We start from the raw sequence: 23,135 nt of genomic DNA, 5'->3' as shown, positions 1-23,135 counted from the left end.
AGTTTTGGTTTTGTGTAATGATTTGGGAAGAAAAAGTCACTATTCGGATGATATTAAATTCATTTTGCATTTCCAGAAAATCAATTTGTTCTTGTTTATTTTAAAATTTTGGTAAAAAAACAAAAAACTAATTTTTTTATACTACCACATGGGTAGAGATGGTCATAGGTCAAGTCGAATTTTTGATGTACCTGAATTTAACTTGAACTCGATTTTTTATCTGATTGGATCGAAATTCATCGAATTCGAGACAAGTGTTCCTCTATGCTGATTGATTCCGATTATTTATATGATAGAGGGTGTTACAACCAACCACCAACACAATTATCTGTTGAGATTGTTTTATTCTTTCACCAAACCCTGTAATTACTCTCTTTAAACTTTTTGTTCATGTTTCAAATGCTTAACCAGCAAGTAACTATGCAGAACATTTAAGGATGGACTGAAAAATATAATAGTAAATTACATTTGTGTTAACCACCATGACTTTAAACTCTTACCCTGTCTGTTTTAATTTGCATGCACTTTATCAGGACCACAAAAAATGACTAATGCAACTTTAATCAGTTAAAATTCTTTAAATTTTGATGGTTTTGATTCAACTTAAAGCAGCTTAAACCCTAATTGAAATGTTTATGGTACAATATAGTGAAATGGGAGATTGTTTGATTTTCAGAAATATGGGTTTTGGAAGGCATGTGATACCAAGATTGCAGGACCAGCAAAGATCAAATAAAAGGGAAAGTAATATTGAAGCTTATTATCGGCTAACAATTCCGTTGTGAATCATATTAGCTGTACTGATATGCTTTTGGAAGACTCATCCAACACACATATCCAAGGTTCCAAACCCATCTTTTTGAAAAATGCATCATTAATGTTGTGCATTTTTCAATCACTGATATAATTGTTTTTAATATATTCCTTTGTAGCTTTCGAAAAGACCCTACACTTAGAGAGAAAACAAATATAATAAACCCTATTTGCATAAACAAACCCCATCGACGCATAGATTCCACTGTGTTTTACAACATTAATTAATGTTAAAAGGTGTATATTCTGGGTACAACACCATGATCATCGAGGGAACCACATGGATGATTAAGACTTCATTGTCGTTTTATTATCATTTTGGTTGAACTGGTGAGGGCTCTATTTTCTCAACTTGCTTTACTTTTAAAACGCAGGTTATCTGTTGGTACAACTGCAATGAAATTAAACTGGTTTGATTAAGGGATTATTTAAAAAACATGGTCAAGAAATCAAGGCAAACTATTTTATCAACAAAATACGCAATAATCAAATATTGTCTCCTCATCCATTGCAACAGCTAAAGCACATTCTGCGTGTTGAATAACATAGATTTAGATAAGAATAAAACATGTGAGTTATTTAAAAAAAGAAGGGAAAACCCTAAGTTAAATTTAAGAAGCCTTTCTCTGTATCGATAAACATTCCAGAGATTTAAATAAACAGTGTGTAGGGTTGTTTAAGAGAATATAATTTGGTTGGGGGTCCTAATTATAAGAGACACGACACAAATGACGTTGCAGATGAGGGGTTAGTATAGAGAAATGAGTACATGAGATGAACCAGCTGCATTTGGCCTTCACAAGGTGTTAACACATCATCGTGTGCCTTGAAGACTCTTGATGTATATAACATTACTTGTGAAGAAATAAAATTGAAATAAACATTAATGGAGTCTAAATAGACATACAACAAAATACAGATTTATTGCTAACCCTTTGTTCAACTAGCCCTACATGCATAATTCACCTACAAGGTAGCTTGTTTTCTAACTGATTAGTGTTATGTTTTGGAAGAGATGAATGTGATGTAATAGAAAAATAGAAGAGGGGTATTCCCGAGGGAGCTAAGTGAACATGAATGCAAAAGCAAAACTCATGTTGGGAGAAACAAGATGAAGCATTGGCTCTTAATTACTACTACTGTTTTATTTATGATGTCCTGAAAACAATGCAAAACTTTGGAATGACCTCTTGGGGATGAAAAAGGTTGATGTGTGATGGAAATTAAAGAAGGGAATTGAAACCCTAGTTGATCTGTTACTAACACTGAAAGCTCAGTGACTCATTATCCAACAATAGTTAATTAATGATACATCATCAAACCATGAACATGAGAAATGACTATTCCCAGAAATCATAGATTCCAAAATCCGAAGAAGAAATAAAAAAAAATAAAAACAAAGATCAAGAGCTAACATCAACATCCTAGGAAATGGAAGAAAGAAGTGGAAAGTATGATGATGATTGTAATTAGTCCATGAATTTCCTGACCTTTTATGATCCAAGAATCCAGATTTTTTCACCAACGGAAACTGCTTTTTGAAACAGTGCTTCAATTTTTCATCCGAAGCTTCCCATTTTGACTCAAAACGGAGGCCTACCACCACCACCTGATGAGTTTCCGGGCCATCCTTCAACGGGTAACTGGATAGTAGGCGGCATATTGAGAGGCAAATTGAAGAAAGGTAACCCTCCAGCTTCGGCTCCAGCATCTACAAACATGTTATTCCCACCACCGCTTTCGCCGCCGCCGCTGTTTTGCATCTGCAGCTGGTCATCCTCTTCTAAAGGCAGCCTTTCGTAGGCCACATTTGTGAACGATGCAGCTATGACAATAACAGGTCCAGCCGTCATCAGTTCACCGACTACACTCCCTCCTACAACCTGGCCTTGCCCGCCAGCCAAATAGATTGTAAAGCTAGTGGCACCCGGCGGAGCTGGCGGTGGCAAAAACGAACCCGAAAGCGATAGTATGTCGAATCTTCCGTGAAGGATAACTACAGCTCCAGCTGCGGTTGGCTGCCTAATGCTCACGTTGGTCACCGTACCAGTCCCACTAAGTATACAGATTCCTCTTTGCCTTCTCCGAGCGTAGTTGGCGACACAGTCGAACACATCACAGCCATTCCCAACTTCAAGAATGTGAGCTCGGAGAGTGTTTGCACTCTCTCTGGTAATGATGACAGGAGGCTTGGGTTTGTTCTTGGAACCAGCAGGACGACCTCTGGGCCTACGGGAAACGAGATCACCCGAACCCGAGTTGCCTGCGTTGAGTAAATCCAGCCTTTGATTTGAGCCGTCGTCTTGGTGGTGGTCAGCCGAGCCATAGTGAGCACCAAGACGGTTATTTGAAGCTTCTTGTTCATCGGGTTCGGGTTGGTGTTGGAGGTGAAGGTCGGGTCTGTGAAGCTGATGGAAGTAGCGAGAAGCAGTGCCTAAATCAAGACCAGCCATGCCAGCATCAAACGACAATAAGAATACAAGGGAAAACAAAGGATTGAAAATAAAATTTTTCTCCTTTTTTTCTAAATAAATTTAAATATTATAATTAATATTCTATTGTCCTATTAAATTTATCTATTTCTATTTTTAAATTATCTTATTCAGAGAATCAACTGTATCATATTAAAAAAATTAACAAATAAAATATTTATATATATTTTTTATCATTATATGTCTTATTCTTTGATGTCTATTCAAATAAATATTAAATTTATCGATCAAATTATAAGAATAATTTTTATTTTTCTCATTTTATAGAATTTAATATATAATAAATTTTATTTGTTAAAATTATGTGTTTAATTAATATGATATATAATAATGATGGGGAAATGGATATGATTTGATGTGATGTGATGGAGGGAAGAGAGAAAGGATAGGTTGAGGAATGAAGGGGAGAGATTTTGAGATAAAGGAGGCACCATGATTTGGATCAGCAAGCAAAGGCCAAGAACCCTTAAAAAAAGCTGAAGATAATGCTACTTGTGTTTATTTCTATTTCCGTGGACTGGGAGAGCAAGTGTAAGGCAAGGAAGGGATATCACGTGCGGGTGTCCCAAGTGAAAACGTAGCACCGTATAGCTGTCGGCACTTTCATAGGGAATTGCTCTCTCTCTCAAGAAATTTTGTTTCATTCCGCCCTTGGATTCTCGGGGAGGGAGTGGGGGATTTTACCTGTCCCCCACCCCACTCACCCACCAGCTGTAATATTCTAAAATTTTGGTTACTGACCCGAATAAATTAAATGAAATCGACTGATCAAATAGTCAACTTGCAAAAAATTGTAGGATTAAAATAGTAATTTATAAAAATATGTATTTTTTGTCCCGTAAATGATTAATTTACTCTCAAAAATGACGTTTTGGTTTCACTAAAAAATTTTATACGAAATTTATACTAAAAACTATAAAATGTTAAAGTTTAAAAATTTTTGGGTAATCAGATCGAATCGAAAATTCAACAAAATTTGCTAGATGATAAATCAAGGCATTTCCTATGTTTAATAATGCTAGGATTTAATATGGATAATTGAATTTAAGTTGATTTACATATTAAATCTTAATTATTTAATTAAAAAGGATAATTTATAATTATGGAGATTTACAAGCGTAAAGTTGTAAACTACTAACTTTATGATTTAATTCAGCCCTTTGATGATAAAATTGACATGTGGCATGATTAGAATTGTTTTTGAATATTAAGAGTAAAGTGGTCGTTTGAATTAACATTTTAAATTATAAAAATCTAAAAATGATTAAAATGAAAGAAAAAAAAAATCAAGATTCTTTTTCATTTTTCTTCTTGCTGCCGTGAGTTACCAAGAACACCTAGGTAAATTTTGAATTCCATTTTCAAGGCTTTTTGGTTAGATTCAAGATTAAGAAGTAAAATATAATTTTATTCTCCTTCATTTGATACCATTTGTTCATGTTGTTCATGCTTAGAAACCTAAATTCATGAATAGGGTGTATGAAGGGATGATGGAATTTGATGTTTCAAGGTTTGAAAATGATGAAATAGGTGTTGTGATGTTGAATTCATGTTTCAATTGATGAAAATTTCATTAGTTTCCTTTCAGGGATCAATTCAGCAAATATGAAAAGTTGAGGGATTGATTTGAATTGATTTTTATGTTGAATGTGATGAGAATAAAATTATAAAAAATTATAAAAAAAATTCAAGTGACTTATTTATGGCATTTGTTATTGTTAAAGGATCAATTTAGTGATCAAATCATTGGATTTGGACTTGAAAAGCAAATTTTCTATGATTAGTCCTTAAAGCTTTAAGGAGAAAATTTAAGGGTTTAAGGTGGAATTATGGAATTAAAGGTGAATTCATGTAATTCATGGTGGAAATGAAGTGTAGGAAATATTGTAATTACAATGTTGTATTGGAATGAATTTTATGAATTTTCATACACTATATATGCGCGTGAGTTAGATGGATTCTAATATGTGCTTTTGATTGTTTGTGTTATGTATTTAATGTGTTCATAGACATCAATCAAAATCGAGATCAAACTAACAACAAAGGAAAGAAAAAAAATCAAATTTAAAGCTTATTAAGACTTATATTTTGACTTGTATAAAAAGTGTCAAAGTGAGTGCAATGCATACATAACATGATACATGGATGTTTTATACATCATTAGAAAGACTTTCGATGAGTATACCTTATTTATATTAGCATGATATTTATGTCATTGATCATATACTTGAATTGTTCTAAATATGTCAAAAGTTGAATATAAAACGCCCGGATCACTAGTTTATTTATAATATTATATTACGAATACTATTTTAGGTATGAACTGCCCAATATTAAATTATAATTGCCATGAATGAAAAAAATATTGACTATATGCCTAAGTATGTCATTGATGGATAAAGATATAATTAACATGCCATATAGTCTAGCAACACGTTGCATATTCGATTTAGCACCAAAGTGTATATTATGACACTTAGTTCATGATGGTATGCACTACTACCTTACAGTGCATATTCGAGCACTTAGGTGCATATATGCAAACACTATCCTATAGTGCATATTTGATTTTAACTCGTATACCCAGGGTTCTCATAAATGTATACTTTAGGTTATGGTATATTGTATAATAAATTATAAACATGTGACTAAGCATATGAGCTTACAGAATAAATGACAAATATATTGGTAAAAAATTATATATATTGTTTATTTTATGTAATATACTTGTAACATGATGTTAATATATGTAAAGTGATCATGATATATCGAGTATTGTTATTTTTATATATATGTTGTATTATACTTATTATCATTATTATTTCACTAAGTATATACTTAACGTGTGATGATTTTCACGTGTAGGTAAAGAGCAGAAATAAAAGTAAGGAGTATTTGGCATCTAACTTATCGATGAGTATATTTACAATATCAGTTATGATATCTATCTGATTTCTTTTGACTTTAATAATTCACATGTATAAGTTAATAGTAGTTGGTTTAAATTAACTTAAACATAGTTTGTAAGTAAAATGACTGATGGATAGTTATATTAGTATTTGAAATTGTTAAATGAATTACATGTTTATTATCTGGTAAATTTTAGAATAGAAATGGAGCTATAGAATAAGGTTGAATTTAGGTAGTTTTTAGATAGTTATGTTGTTTATATGTAATAGTTATGAATTGTTAAGTTATTGTCTGTAATCGAATTTAGTATGATATTGGAATAATTAAAAATTGATTTTATGTGATAAATTAATAAATTATTTTTTTGGTACAAAATTAATAAATTGTTTAACGATGAATAAACATAGATTAAAATAATTGTATAAATGATTATTAATGAATGTTAGTATTCAATGTGTCACATTCTTATTCGTATTCGAATATTGAATACGAGAAGGGGTATTACACTAGTAATATCAGCTTTCTTCCTATATAATATCTACCGTTCTCACTTACATTTATGATCCCTTAAAAGCATCGGAACAATTATCAACTTATTATACGAATGGCATGTCTTGCCCTAAGAGAGGGCCAATAACTTCCTTGAATATAAAACAAAGGGGGGAGGTGATGGTGACATTAGGGGTTAATGGAAGCAGAGATGGTGGATCCTTTCTTTCTTTCCCTTTCTCTCTGTGTGTCAAAATAAAAAAGAAGGGACTTGGTTCCCGTTTTCACGGGCTATGCATTACCCCGTGAAAGACACCGTCAACTGCTCTTCTACGGGGAATAAATGTACAATCGTTGTTTTAAACTCTGCATGCAAACAACTTTGGTTTGAACTAATTGCTACGTATATCCAACCCTTAATCATTCCAAATCACAACATCTTCTTCCTTGTTGATTTCAATACAAATCCACAACAACACTTGTGCTTCTTCCCCCTCTGCGATGCTAAACATTAAGCTGCCTAAATGTGAATATTATGAAAGCTCAACCGTCGTCCTAAGTAATTCAGATCACTAGGGCTCATACGCACGATTCCCATGGAGTCTAATTTCATGTTCTCATTTGTCGTTTCTCTAAATTAAAAAATATATATATCTTTTCATAATCTCAACCAAAACATCCACATCAACCCATTAATTAAACCTCATCTCCGGACATGAAAAGTTATTAGCTGCCCTAATCCATGCTTAAATCCGTTGTCCCACTAATTTTATTATTTCAAAATCCCTTTTTTTAATCAAATTAATCATGAGATTATCATTTTTCATCCTGTCTAATCATCATTGGATAAGATATTAAGTTTTTGTAACAAAAATAGTAATAAAAAGGAAAATGTCTACTGCAACGTAACATTCTTTTTTGTTTCTTATTTTAAGTCAATTAATATAATTACTAGGTTGGTTTAATAATTCACCCTATTATATTATTTTTGAACAGAAAAGATTATCAATTATTGAGGTCAAATATTAAAGTATGGCATGGGTTTCTAAAAAGGTGGATTTTTTACAAAATATTATTAGACTGGAAATGAAGCATGTGATGCGTCACTATAATAAGTAAAGAAATGGAAATTTTGATTGCAAATAATATTGTTGGATCTCAGTTAATCTTCACTAGATATTGTAAATTAAACACTCACTTGTTTGTAAAGAAATTAATTTCTTTAAATTAATGACAACTTAAATTAGGGAAAGGTACCAATGTAAGTGTCTAGGATTCCCAGAACAAGAAAATATAAAATAATTGCCAAAAAATCACTCCAGTTCTGGTTTTGTGTAATGATTTGGGAATAAAAAGTCACTATTACGATGATATTAATTTTTTTAATAATCTAGGATGATTATAAAGTAATATATATTCAGAACTTTTTTAATATATTGATAACGTACACACTTTAGGAATAATAATATTTTCTTTTTCCACCGATATCACTTGATGAGTTCGTCAATTTATTTTTGTTTATTTTAACATTTCCTTTTAACTTCCTTGTTTATTTTTTTTTTCTTGAAAAAAATATAAATTTTAAGATCAACTCATGGATAAAGATGATCACGAGTCAAGTTGAGTTTTTTATTCGAATTCAATTTTTTTTAAAAAAAATCAACTCGATCTAATTGTGTCAAAATCTATCGTATTCAAGTTAAATGTCCATCTCTACTCATGAATTTCAATTCTTTATATGATAGAGGGTGTTACAACTGACCACCAACACAGTCATCTGTTGAGAGATTGTTTTATTCTTTCATCAAACCATGTAATTACTTTTCTTTTTAAACTTTTGTTCATGTTTCAAATGCTTAACCAGAAAGTAACTGTGGAGAACATTTAAGGATGAACTGAGAAATATAATAGTAAATTAGGTTTGTGCTAACCACCATGACTTTGAACTCTTATCATATCTGTTTAAATTTGCATGCACTTTATCAGGAATATAAAAAAAAGACTAATGCAACTTTAATCAGTTAAAATTCTTTAAAATTTGATGGTTTTGATTCAGCTTAAGGCATCTTAATCCCTAATTGAAATGTTTATGCTACAATACAGTGAGATGGGAGATTGTTTGATTTTCAGAAATCTGGGTTGTGGAAGGCATATGATACCAAGATTGCAGGACCAACAAAGCTCAAACAAAAGGTAAAGTAGTATTACAGCTTGAATATATATATATATATATATATATATATATATATATATCATTATCGGCTAACAATTCCATTGTGAATCATATTAGCTGTACTGATATGCTTTTGGAATAGACTCATCCAACACACATATCCAAAGTTCCAAACCCATCTTTTTGAAAAATGCTTCACTAAAACCAACTTGTAAACATCAATTGTATGTGCATTATTCAATCACTGATATAATTGTTTTTAATATATTCCTTTGTAGCTTTCCAAAAGACCCTACACTTACAGAGGAAACAGTTATAATAAACCCTATTGACGCATAGATTCCGTTGTGTTTTACAACATTAATTAATGAAAGAGGTGTATATTATGGGTACAACACCATGATCATTGAGGGAACCACATGGATGATTAAGACTTCATTGTCGTTTTATTATCATTTTGGTTGAAATGGTGAGGCCTCTATTTTCTCAACTTGCTTTACTTTTAAAACGCTGGTTATCGGTTGGTACAACTGCAATGAAATTAAACCGGTTTGATTAAGGGATTATTTAAAAAAACATGGTCAAGAAATCAAGGCAAACTATTTTATCAACAAAATACGCAATAATCAAATATTGTCTCCTCGTCCATTGCCACAGCTAAAGCACAATCTGCATGCTGAATAACATAGATTTAGATAAGAATGAAACAAGTGAGTTATTTAAAAAAAGAAGGGAAAATCCTAAGTTAAATTTAAGAATCCATTCCCTGTATCGGTAAACGTTCCCGAGATATAAATAAACGGTGTGCCGGGTTGTTTAAAAGAATATAATTTTATTGGGGGTCCTAATTATAAGAGACACGACACAAATGATGTTGCAGATGAGGGGTTTGAGATGAACCAGTTGCATTTGGCCTTCACATGGTGTTAACATTGTTTATTTTTTTCACACAAACATCAGCTTTTACATCAAAAGCAGTGCTTTTGCTTCAAATGGATGTTTTCCCCAGAATTCAGGATATGTTCATGCACTTGTTTAAACTTTATTTCCTTCACTTCTAGGTCAGCTTTGCACAAAAGGTTAAAGCTTGAAAGTGTTTTAAGCACTGCTTGTTCAACAAGAAAATTAAGGAAATCAGTCAGATCAAAGGATTAGCAATTGTAGTTTACATCAGAAGCATTAGCAATTGGCATTGCCATGGACTAGGCAGCTAGACCTAGCATGCATACAGAAGACTCGAGCACGTGTTATTGAAGAGGGGCTCAAACATCAATGCGTTTCCATGTGGGTTTTGGGGTTTACTCTATCCATGACACCACGTGTCATGGTTAGGGTTGTAAATAAGATGAATCAGTTAGCAAATTATTCAAGTTTGATTAAGTTAAAATTTGGTTAACACTTGATTTGAATGGATTTGATTTGAACTTGAACTCAACTTGAGTTCTCAACAGGTCGAAGCAAGAAAAGGTTGAAAGCATTCGGAAAAAAATGAAATATTACAATTTTAATTTTTTGAAATTAAACTTTAATAATATTATCATTTATATGTTTTTTTTTTTAAATACAATATAAGGTTCTCATGTAGTTAAGATTCCGAGTTCGAGTTTCAATCGAGTTAAGTTTGAGAATGTTTCAAATTTAAGTTTTTCCGAATTTGAGTCAAGCTTCAATTTTTTATTTTAAGTTTGAGACGAATTTGATAATTTTAAACTCGCTAATTTTCGAGTCAAGCATCTCAATTACCGTGTTGGTTAGGTCCATAAAGGAGGACTTTATTTCTCATGCTTAGTTGAATTACGTCTCTTCATATAATAATTAATGCTTCAATAAACTTGACATAAACATATTCTAATCATTGTTAGAATGGAAAATACGCGCATCATTCTACAAATTTGAGAGCTTTATTCAAATGGGGATTCTTCCGAGAAGACTTGGATGAATGGAACAGGAGCCGTTTCCCAAAACATTAATTAAACAAAGGACAAGTAAAAGTCTAAAGAAGAAAAGATTGTAGATTTAATTAAGAGAATATAATAATGAGTAAATGGGAGATAAAGCAAAAGAAAGCATAGTTAATGGAGCCAAAAGCGTCCAAAGGAAGAGGGTCTCCTTTTGAGGAGAGGATGGGGCGGAAAGTATAGGCAAATGCAAGCTGGGGTACATCATAGTTACCGTGAGAAGCGCTCTCTTCATCTTTGCTGTACTGATCCCCACACAACTCGCACTGTTGCTTGCTGGCAAAGTTGGTGGTGGGGTGGTTTATTTATGCAAACACCCTCAAAGGCCTCTAAGCATCATCTTATTCTATTCTATTTGTTTAATTCTGTAAGGTCAACCAACCAGGGCTGCTTTGCTTACAACTCGTGTGTACCAACATTTGCGGAGAAGAAAAACTGAGAGAGAGAGGTCTGCCACTAACAATGGTTGACTTGCTTATGTTAACAAATAAGCTGATGATGTTGCTGCTGCATTCACAAATTGAATCTGGGCCAGGGAAATTGAGTTGCTTGAGCCAGGATGAACGCTTAATGAACATAAATTACTATGATTAAACCAATGCAACACAGTATTAAGCTTTGTGTCTGGTTTTGCATGGTTTGTTCGATTGTCTTAAACAACAGCTTAAAGCATAGGTCCGGTTGTGGATTTGGCCGAGAAAGCGCCTTCAAAAAGCCCAAAAACACTAAATACACTGGTTCATTCGTGGCATATAAACATAATAATAATAGATCATAAAGCTAAACAAGTTACTGGGTTTATGATAAATATTGTTAGATACTTCTTAGGGTTCAAACCCCATGACACTCCATCTCTCTCAACTTCGAATATACCAGAAAAATAAGTAAATAATAAATATTTACATATTCAAAATAATACAGATAATTAAGTTATCAGAGATGAAGATGGAATCAAGCATTAGGCATCAAATTGTAAACTAATCGGATTATGGAACTGTAAATTCCAATAGTATCTCTAGGCTGGAAGAATTGTATATAACAATGAAACAAAGGTTCGTCTCTCTACCTAAACTGAGGCTCGGAGCTGATGGGGGGGATTGTACATAAATCTGATAAATATTAGGGTTCGATGCTGCAATTGGCTTAAATGATCCTTGCAGTTTCCAGTGTCCTTCATTTTGTCCACCTTATGAAAAATTATTGGCAACCCTACTAAGGTGAAGCCATGGAGAACTTCTTTAGTAGAAGGGTAGTAGGTGTGTTTTACAAAGGTAATTTTAAGAATTTGTAAAGCGAAAAAATAATTAAAAACACGATCAAAATATACAGAATAGATCACACGAGAGATGAAATTTAACATAGCTCAGCCTTGTCTATACCATAAACGAAGAGATCATAAAATGAACAAATACATTAAATCTCTTCATATCCCAAAATTCAATACATATATCCCAAAACAATCATCTAATATCCTATAAAACCAGTCACAAATTACATAGGCCATTAAATGATTACATCTCAATAAGACGATTCTCTCTAAATTCTAAAAGTTTAAGACACATGTTCTATACTTATAAAGAAAATAAATTTGATCACCAAGAATTTTTACTTAATATGAAATCCTCTTATATCTCAAAACACTTTCTAATATTCTACAAAATCACCTAAATGTTATAGATATCATAAAAGGATTACATCTCTAAATGATAGTTCTCTTATAATTCTAAAAGCTAAGACCTATTATATATTTACAAAGAAAATAAATTTGGTCACTAAGAATCTTTACTCTATATGAATTCTTAGCTAAACAAATTTGACCACTAAGTAATCTCCGATCATTAGAGCTACAAAAAAAATCCAATTTAATTTTCAATTAGAATTTGAGTTAATATATAACGATCTTCCCCTTGATACAAATTCCATGAGAAAATTAGACTTCGAAGTTTTCGACAATCTCAATTATTACTTGAGTAAATATTTGTTGAAGCACATTTGTAAAGTATTCAACAACTTCAAACTTTTACCTGATATTCGTTAAAGCGTCATTGGATCAATTGAGGATTACTCTCTTGCAACTGGAAGCTTGTCGCAACAAAACTCCTCTTGAGTGTCTTCAATATCACTGAATCATAGCTCATGATACCACTTGTTAGGAATTTATAGCGAAAAAGAACACAATACAAGATCAACATGATAAGATTTAACGTGTTAACTATCACACGAACGAGATAAACAATAATCCATTATAAACGCAGAAACACAAAAGAGAATAATTACATGAAATTTATTTGTATCCCAAAATTTGATATATACCTAAAACCCATATAAAAAACAAACTATTCCAACGTCCCCACAAAATTCATCTTTGTAACTAAGACCCCGAAAATTTCAGAGATCATAAAAACAATTACATCACTCTAAAACAATTCTAGTTGCATAGATCACAAAAAGGATCACATCTCTTTAAATTAGTTCTCACATGATTCTAAAAATTAAGATCTATTATATATTTATAGAAAAAAAATAAACTTAGTCACCAGAATTCTTACCTAAATAAACTTATTAAGTATTCTTCAACTACTAGAATTATAATAAAATTTAACTTAATTTTTGAGTTAATACGTAAGATAAAAATATTTTTTAATATATGACATTTTGATCTCATGTTGTCTTCATACAAACACTTAAGTAAGCACCTGTTTTTGTGTTAGAAAATGACTAAGTTGAACTGTACAAGTGAGTTAATACAAGCTTTTATTAAGAAAATTTGACCGCTTCTTATTTTTTTAAAGAGCAGAAGTTAGAGGTTGCAGTGAATTATATAACACAAGTCTAGGCTAGTCCACTGCTGCTAATTTGCAATTACATAAGGCAGTTGACCCTACCAAGGGGCAGGGCCGGTCACAATGAACTGACTTTAACTTCATATATGATATATCTACTGACCTCCTTCAAACCCTTCCCACTACAGAAGTCAAACACCCTAAATAATAAACAACCAAGAATGAACTCTGATAACTCATCGGTAAATGGCAAGAAATACTACACACCATAAGCTAAAGTGTGGGCTAAATCTCCCAAACTGCTAAAGGCATATACAGAAAAATGAGCTGTCAAGAGAAACAATGGTTGATGTTGCCATTTGCACAGAAAAGCAACTATGCCATTTAAGGTTACCCTTTTTTGATATCATGATAATTGACAAAAATACCCAACTCCACTGAAATAATCAGGCATAGCACAAGCTTGATGCAAGGGCATTGTAATTATCAGAAATCACATTATCACACACCCTAAACTCTACAATTCAACTGACATGGGAATACAAAATACCAAATAAATAAAGGCATCCTCTAAATTGGTATAAACCCCCATCAAATTTAGAGTCAGCGTAGCATTAGAATGATAAATTTGTGAAAAAGCTTCAATCAACAAGGTTCCACTACCCACAAAACTTTTAAAAGATTCAAATGCTGAAATAGAAACCATAATCATAATATTTCAAGGAAATAATTTTCTCTAAGCAATAAAACAGGGGGGAAGGGGGAAGAAAGTGGAGGATGGAAGCACTAACCTTTTATGCATTTTGGGTTCTTTGACTGCATAGTCAAGAGAGAATTGAGACAGCGTATCATTAAGGAACAATAAGAGACAAACAATTTGGGTGGGTGGTGGAGGCCAATACATCTCATCAGAGTATCAGTTTTGGACTTGAAAATGGCTCAATTCATCAACTGAAAACCCAACAGAAAGAAAGCACTTTTGGTTTTGGGTACTTTCCCATTTAATCGTACAGAATCAAAGAGGGCACATTGGTACTTGAATTATTTTGGGTAACCTACATAAACGATCATCTATATTTGAGTAAGTTTATCTTTTTCTACTGATATTTTAAAAATAACGATTTGATTATTAATATTATTGATTTTTAACAAATTGATTGCTCGATATTAACAATTTGAAAATTGTTGTACTTTGAGACATTCTTCATGCTTTTACTTTGTGCAAATCATCAAAGTTGTGTCACAAGAATCGATCTTGGAGTTTATATCACAACCTGAATCAATGTAGGATTGGATAAATTAAGGTCTTATGGATTTGATTTATTTAAAGAGGGGAGCGACAGATTACTGTAGAGGGTGGTCTTAAGTGGCAGTGCAATTTTCAAGTCAATCGGTTAATGCGTCAGATTAACATTTCGTCACATGCAATAAAAATTATTAATATCGAGTAATCAATTTGTCATAAATCAATAACGTTAGTGATCGAATTGTTAATTTTGAAACATTAGTAGAGAAAAGAGAAACTTACTTAAATATGAGTGACCATTTATGTAGTTTAACCAATTATTTTTGTGGGTCTCCAATCTCCATATATGTGTTCATTCTACTTGTTCTATAACAAAATCTGGGAAATAGGCAACGAAGATGCATTGCCATATTCCATATGATCTACACTCAAATTGCTGTGGCATGCAATTGTTTAACATTGTATCCGAACCTGTTGTATTGTAGTAACAGTTGGGGAATGGGCCTCATTTGTATATTTAGGCATCATGTATATACTGGATCTAGAGTAATTAATATCCCGTTTAAAGGGTGCTCTTATTTGTATTTTATATATCTAGAAGTATACATGCATGTGATAAAACCTTGGCAACTCAACCAGGTCATGACAGTGATAGCTATGGCTTACGGCTATAGGGCAATGGACTCGATACCTTCCCAATGCAAAACCCAACTCCATATACAAAAAGCTTTGTTAGGAATCAAGTGAATTGTGTCGGTGGGTATGCCATGGGATTTTGACCCATCATTTCCATTTTTACTTGCTCCATAAGAGAAAAGATACCTTCTGGATGTAAATGAGTTGGACTTGAATAAGTGAGGCTTTATTCATATTTGTTTGTTTATTTTTGAAGTTGTTTTTATTTGGTTCATTTAGTGTTCGTCAACATTTTCGTTTAATGTTTCAAAACATGTTGGTGAAATTACATCACTAGTTCTAATGCTCCTTAGGTTTCAGAATTTGAATTCTAAAATTCATCTTGTGTTCAATTTAGTATTTATCTTCACCAATATTTTAAATGTAAAAATAAATAAATGGAAAAGGAGAATAGGGTAAATAAACTTATAAATGAGTCAACAAACGAGTCAATAAACAAATTTATAAATGAATCAATAAACGAGCTTTCAATTTGTTCATGAACATAAACAAACTGGACACACATATTTTTTTATTCATTTATTTTTAAATGAATATAAAAACTTTACTTTTACTCATTTATTTAATTTAATAAACAAACATATATATATATATATATATATATATAAACGCCTACTTCCTCCCATATTTTGCAGAGTACTATAGCTCTCATTACAAAGTTCAGACGATAAGGCTACAAATATAAAATTTAATCAAAAGACTGATGCCATATCATCTTATATGGTGATAGACACTTGATGATCAATAATAATCCCTGGAAACTTGAGATTTCAGCTTTGTAATTTCACATAGTAATGTCAACACAGAAGCAACAGACACAGTGCTTATGCATGCAGGCGATCAACTGGATATTATAAAATTTAATGAAATTATTGGATCAAATTCTTTGACGTGCAATATTTTCTTAAACTAAGAATTGTTTGAGCATCAGTCGTAAAAACGTCACTTGGTTTGATAGATACCATGGAATTTATTAAGAATAAAGCATGGATTTAATACTTGAAGTGACAACCTTTCTGCATCATTTGCTTCTCTTTTAACTTTTTCTTAGTGGCTACTCATTTTTGTCCTCCATACATCAAAATCATTCACAATAAGCTGGTAGAGCCCATCAAAATAGAATATTTTAGTGGTCAATTTGTCATTAAAATTTCCAAGTTTATGATGTTGAAATGGGACAAGATTAGCTGGATCATGGGAATGTTACTAAACCCTCGTTAATGGTTAAACGATTCTAACTAAGAAGCTTAAAAGCCAAGCTGTTAGCTTAATTAATTTAAGGCCAATTTTTACTAGCAATGAGAGAGGCAATGGATATTTCTGGGTAGCTACGTGAACTGGCAAAAAGCAAAACACGACGATTTCAACAATGATAGCTCAAATAAATTGATTATCAATTGTTTGTTGGTGTAGTGGAGGGCGAAAACAGCTATGTGAGAAGGAAACACCTTTCTTCACACGATAACTTAACATTTAAAAAGAATATTAAAAGAATTATTGGATTATATATAGGCTTAACTATAAAAGAAATATTTTTTCGATCAATTTAGATGTATAACGTTACAAATATTATCAATTTAATCGCTCCGATATTATATATCTACCGCTAAAAAATTTCATTATATTATACGTGTCACGTTTATAAAATTTTGAAATTTTTATTTAAACAAAAAAACTTAAAAAACTATAACTTAAAAAATTCCATTTTTTTAAAATCTAAAAAAAATCTCAAAATATTGAAAACCTTAATTCCAGACTAATCTTATTATGATAATAAATTAGTATACAATTATTATTTACTATATATATATATATGTATATGTGTGTGTTGTATCTATATAATCTAACAGAAATTTGTAATATATACAAGATTAATTTATTTATATAATCATTTTTATACATAATATGTATAAATTCAAATTTAAAAAATTAATTATAATAATATTATTTAAACAGGTGTTTCACCTCCTTTATATCAAAGAAAACATTAAAGTTGTAACCATAGATTGCTCTATGTCAGATTTGTGTGTGGATTTTTTGGCTCAACTTAGATTTTTATATTCTTTTTTTAAGGTGAAATAAGGGTTTAATTGCATGGAACAATAAGAAACCAACAAAATATAGAATTTAGATGCTAATTTATATAATGTATTGACAGTCCACATCCTAGTTGACAGAATGAGTGCATAGTAATATCTTTACAAGAATTGTAGAAATGAATATCCTTATAAGAAGATTAAATAAAATTAAAAATAAATTAAAAATCCTACAATATAATAATATTTTAATCTATGGAGTTTTGTTTGTATTATCGTATCATAGTCTTAATACAGTAACTCTTAAAGTGTTAATATCATTGATTGTATATTAATTTTGATTATGAAATTATAATTTTTTATACATGTTTTATCGATAAAGTGTAATTACATTTTAATTCCATACATTATGTTTAGTGATACAAGTTCTAAATATAAAGTTATATATATTTAAATTTTAAAATAATATTAATAAAAAAATTTAAAAAAATGTAATTATATTCTTTCTCATCCTCTTATAAAAAAAATGAAGATTATAATTAAAGACTTAAGGTCTCTTATTATATTCTAGACGCACAAATATATAATATTTGACAAAACATGTCACATGTATAAATATACATAATTATACTCAAAACCAATCCTAGATGATTTCTTAATACCATATCTAAAATAAATATTTTAACTTTTCACACATTTTTTAACAATAATAATATTAAACAATTTAAATTTACAGATCACGCCTTTCTATAACAAATTATAAATGATCCTCAATCATTACAATAATCAACATTGTAAGCAGTAAAATGAATGAATAACTTAAACTAATTTACTAAAATTAATTTGGATAAACTTAGTAGGGGCATCCAGTATGATTTGAATTAAAATGAAGATATATACAATGTATTTGAATGGTATTTTGGATTGAATTGAAGAGCAAGAAATGCATGAGAGAGCAAACAGATGGCCAGATGGCGTTGCAGCCAAAGTCCATGCACAATAGGGATAGCTAGTTGAGTTGAGTGTCCAAACTTTGATTATTATAATGCCATTGTTGCATACATCCAAATGCTTTGGATGATATGCCGTGTTAGGGTTTTATTTTGTCCTATACCTTCCCTTCTTTAAGCCCATCCCCCCCCCCCCAACACTATATTAAACCCATCCCCCACATTTCAATCCTCATCTCACCCTATCTTAAATGTTCCTACCACCATGGCTGCTGACCTTAGCCTTCTCTCACTGACCCAAAACTTAGCTCAATCTCAACAAAATCACAACGACCACCAAAACCTAATGGCTGCTGCTGGCTCCTGGGTCTGGAACCATAACCCCCAACCTCATGAATCCGATGATGATTCCTGGGAGGTTAAGGCCTTTGCCGATGACAGAGGTCATGCCATGGGCACAACTTGGCCCCCGAGGTCTTATACTTGCACTTTCTGCCGAAGGGAGTTCCGGTCCGCTCAAGCCCTCGGCGGCCACATGAATGTGCACCGTCGTGACCGGGCTCGTCTTCACCAGTCACATCCTCCTCCTGCTACTACTACTACTGTTCCATTAATCAGCCAAACCACATCAGCGTTTCCTACTCAAGAATTCCCCACAAATGGCAGCCTTTGCTTTCTCTACCAATTACCTACACCTAATGGGGTTTTCACTTCTCCACCTATCAACGCATCCTCCATGTCACCGTATCCTTTTAACAACTCAATGGCACCACCGGGGAAGAACAATTCTCCCTCCTCTCCTCTCTGGTACTCGATGACCGGAGCCGAACCACCCACTGATAATAATAGTCTCAACGAAGAGGTTGATCTAGAGCTTCGACTAGGGCATAGACCAACACCATATTGAGAGGTGAGTGTGAAATTTTAGCTGCAGTTTGGGGAAGGAGTGGCTTATAAGTTAGTGTAGTTAACGTTGATTTGTTATTAATGCTTGGTATATTGAGTTAAAAAAGAGAAGCAGTCATGTAAATTTGGATTTAGAGTAATATAATAAAGAAAGATTAGGGTTTGCAGTGCAGTCTGAGGAAATCAGAGTGGTTGGGCATGTATTTCCGTGGGGATTATTAATAGGACTGAAAAACTAGAGAGAAGGGTACTTTTACCAAACATTTTATAGGAATCACTTAAATTTCATTCATATTTCATTTTAAGGCTTTTTTAATATATTTTAAAGTCGATATAGAATATATCTGAATTTTAATTATTACCATGTTTTCTTTTTGTATGCATTACATGTAAATCTACCTACATATGATGCAGTATCAAAGGAGATTTCTTCTGCAAATCCAAACAAATATGTTGGGGCAAGCATTTTTTCAATGTTTGCTTTAAATCAAAAAGAAAGTTTTATAATTTAAATTGTTAAAATTATTAAATTTCGGTATAAGCTCGTACTCCCTCCATCCCAACAATGTGCAGTGATTATAAATTTTTTTTTTTTTTGCTCAACAACATGTAATTTTATTACCGAGTTTTAAATTCACTCCAACAGAGAGCTTCGTTAAAATCCCCACTAGGCCTGTACTCCAAGGTTGGGATACATACAACCGGTCCAGAAAACATACATGGGCTCTCATTATGCCAAAACTAGACAATAATCTTCATAAACATTACATACCAAACAATACCAGACAATCAACACGAAAAGAAGCTGATAACAGAGAGCAACCCACATAACTTCATGCTACCAAACAACTCAGTAAACCTACTAGATAAAAGCAGCTAAGCAGAGCATACGGGCTTTAAACTAAGCAGAGCATACAGACACATACCCGAAGACCATCTTATCAATAGGCTTTAAACATTTCTTGTATGCTTGTTCCAATCTTCGCGAGGTAATCCGCCATGTTGTTGCATATCCTAGGAGTATACACAAGTTGTACCTTCCCTACAGTCACTAACCTTCAATCAATCTCTTCAAATAAAGCTCCCCACCTCCAAGGACGAATGAGGGAGGAATGAACCCAGTTCAATGCTACTTTCGAATCATATTCTATAATCAGCTCAATCTCCCCACACCAACTAGACTCACTAAATATCTCTAAAGCAGTTTTTGATAGCTAACAGCTCAGCAAAATCAGAATTAACACATGATGCAGGCCCAAAAAACATTGCCACCACATACCCAGCTCCTGATCTTAACACACCCCACAGCCTGTTGCATCCTTCGAAGATGCCCCATCCACAGCTTCTCATTCAGGAAGTTAAATTCTTTCAATGCCTTGCACCAAACTAATGCTCTCATCTTTGCAGTGATTATAATTGACTTTTTTGTTATCAATAAAAATCAATATTATCTGGGAGAAAAATGTATGTATAAATACAAAAATTTTAACTTTTATTATGTTAAATATATTAGTTAAAAAATTAAAAAATTAAAAAATTATATTTTAAAGTCTATAAATGAAGTAGTTTTAAATATATTAATTATAAAAATTAAGTAATTAAAATATTTGTGATATTTTTTTGGATAGAGGGAATATTAGTTAATTAGACCGACAACTCTTAAAATAATTTTTTGAATAGTCTAAGGTGATTAGAAGATAATAATCTTATGTTTCAAAAAGATATTATATGTTCAAAATTTTCTTGACAATTTGACAATTCACATACACCTATAGTCGCAACTGCTCGAACTCAAAACCTCTAAGAATAACAATATGCTTTTTTTATCATTGAGTTCACTTAATGAATTATTAAAACACTACAGCAAAACTGTATATTTGCGGCGTTTTTTTACCTATAGCGGCGTTTTTAAGCGCCGCAAAACACACCTGCGGCGCTATGGCAAACGCCGCAAAAAACGCCACTGAAAATAGCGTCGCTAAAGTTCGCGGCGTTTGGTAACAAAAAACGCCGCAATAGGTAACGATATATAGCGGCGTTTGTTGGACAAACGCCGCAATAGGTGTTGATATTTAGCGGCGTTTGTCCAACAAACACCGCAATAGGTGTTGATATTTAGCGGCGTTTTTGGAACAAACGCCGCAACAGGTCAGATCTATAGTGGCGTTTTTGTGAACAAACGCCGCAAAAGGTCAGATCTATAGCGGCGTTTTTGGAATAAACACCGCAAATGGTCATATCTATAGCGGCGTTTTTGGATACAAACGCCGCAAAATCTCATATCTATAGCGGCGTTTTTTGATACAAACGCCGCAAAAAAGCTCATTATAGGAAAAAAAAGAACCATTAATATTTTTTTTGATGCAACTTCCACTTATTCAGATTCTCGTTGATGGTAAATGGTAAGCCATTTTAAATAAATACATTACAGTAGCACCTTCCAAAATACATCAAATACATTGTAACACTTGAAAACCAAATATAGGAGAAGGAAGCAATAATCAAAAAATGGAACAACATTCACAAAGAGAAAAATTAACAAGATTCCAGAAAAAAAATTGAAGAAGCAAATATTCAACCCACAAGCACAATATTTTCTTAGAAGCACAAAAAATTCCAATCTTCTTTAACAGAATCAATTCCAAATGTTACAACCACAAATTTAAATAACATTCACAAAATCAGTAACTTGTACATGGTACAATATTAATGAGAAATATTCGAAATGTATTTCTACCAAGGCCTGACAGTTTCACTAACTTACCTCTTAGTACAAACTGCATCAATTTCATCAATGAAGACAATTGAAAGGGAAATATCATCAGCAACTCTGAAGAGTTCCCTAACTAATTTTGGGCCATCTCCCAAGTACTTCTGAATTAATTCACTTCCAACAACACGTAAGAAAGTCGCTGATGTAGAATTAGCCACTGCCTGGAATAATGTAAGTGACAAAACAAGCTCAGGTATATTTTATAAAGCAGAAAAAACCTGATCAACCATGTGATACCAGTTTAAACAAGGACTCATGGAAAAGGTAAACGGAGATAGAAAACAGAGATAAACGGAGATAGAAAACCTCAGCTTGTGCTAGGATGAAAACGAGATAGTTGTTGAAGTTTGGGAACTGAGAGTAGTGCTGAAGCTGTTGCCAAATCTGAGATTTATCAGCCAAAGAAGATGGCAAAAACAAAACATTAATTTGTTGAGACCACAAATGGATAAAATCAGACGTATTTAGGAAGAAAACTTCTAAAATAATAACAACCAAATCAACCGGAATCATGCCTATCTAAAACCTTAGTTTACTGCACAAAGTAATGTATGTCCATGGACTAGTAAGAACAAGATTCGTTTCCCCTCTAATTTATTACAGAACCAGATAACTCAAGATTTAAAAAACAAGTAACATCTAAAATGTATCAGCATCTGTTGTAATGTTTAAGCTATTTTGCATGCCACTGATGCAAGATAAGGATTGTCTTAGTTATAGGAAAAACAGGAGGTTACATATCTCTCCTGTAAATTGCACAATTGTATACTTGTTGTCGATTCCATAAGTTCCTTCAAATACCTAACCAAAGTGCCTCGTAAGTAGAGTATACTATGAAGAAACATATCATCTATTAATGAAATCACTGCATCAAACCTTGCACCATAATATAAGCCTCAAATATTTCATG

General features: G+C 32.3%; 2 protein-coding genes across 2 annotated transcripts; one reads left to right on the top strand and one right to left on the bottom strand.

The window, feature by feature from the left end:
* Positions 1-2,097: 2,097 nt before the first annotated feature.
* LOC120164257 (AT-hook motif nuclear-localized protein 23-like) lies at positions 2,098-22,723 on the bottom strand. Its single transcript, XM_039174013.1, has 3 exons — positions 22,718-22,723; positions 19,681-19,687; positions 2,098-3,329 (listed from the first exon to the last, which is right to left on the bottom strand). The coding sequence occupies exon 3, from the start codon at positions 3,264-3,266 to the stop codon at positions 2,397-2,399; it is 870 nt and encodes a 289-aa protein (XP_039029944.1). The 5' UTR covers positions 3,267-3,329; positions 19,681-19,687; positions 22,718-22,723; the 3' UTR covers positions 2,098-2,396.
* On the top strand, positions 18,812-19,453 carry LOC120164321 (zinc finger protein 10-like). The gene has a single exon (XM_039174069.1). It carries the CDS (start codon positions 18,812-18,814, stop codon positions 19,451-19,453), a length of 642 nt encoding a protein of 213 aa, XP_039030000.1.
* Positions 22,724-23,135: the final 412 nt, after the last annotated feature.

The sequence above is a fragment of the Hibiscus syriacus genome, unplaced genomic scaffold (genome assembly GCF_006381635.1).
Source record: "Hibiscus syriacus cultivar Baekdansim isolate YM2019G1 unplaced genomic scaffold, ASM638163v2 tig00111506_pilon, whole genome shotgun sequence".
NCBI classification, from domain to species: Eukaryota; Viridiplantae; Streptophyta; class Magnoliopsida; order Malvales; family Malvaceae; genus Hibiscus; species Hibiscus syriacus.
The sequence above is the reverse complement of the archived record's forward strand: the minus strand, read 5'-3'. Positions and strand labels throughout refer to the sequence as shown.

Bases quoted from the DNA above. Each gene is read 5' to 3' on its own strand.
- LOC120164257 (XM_039174013.1), bottom strand. From the start codon at position 3,266: ATGGCTGGTCTTGATTTAGGCACTGCTTCTCGCTACTTCCATCAGCTT.
- LOC120164321 (XM_039174069.1), top strand. From the start codon at position 18,812: ATGGCTGCTGACCTTAGCCTTCTCTCACTGACCCAAAACTTAGCTCAA.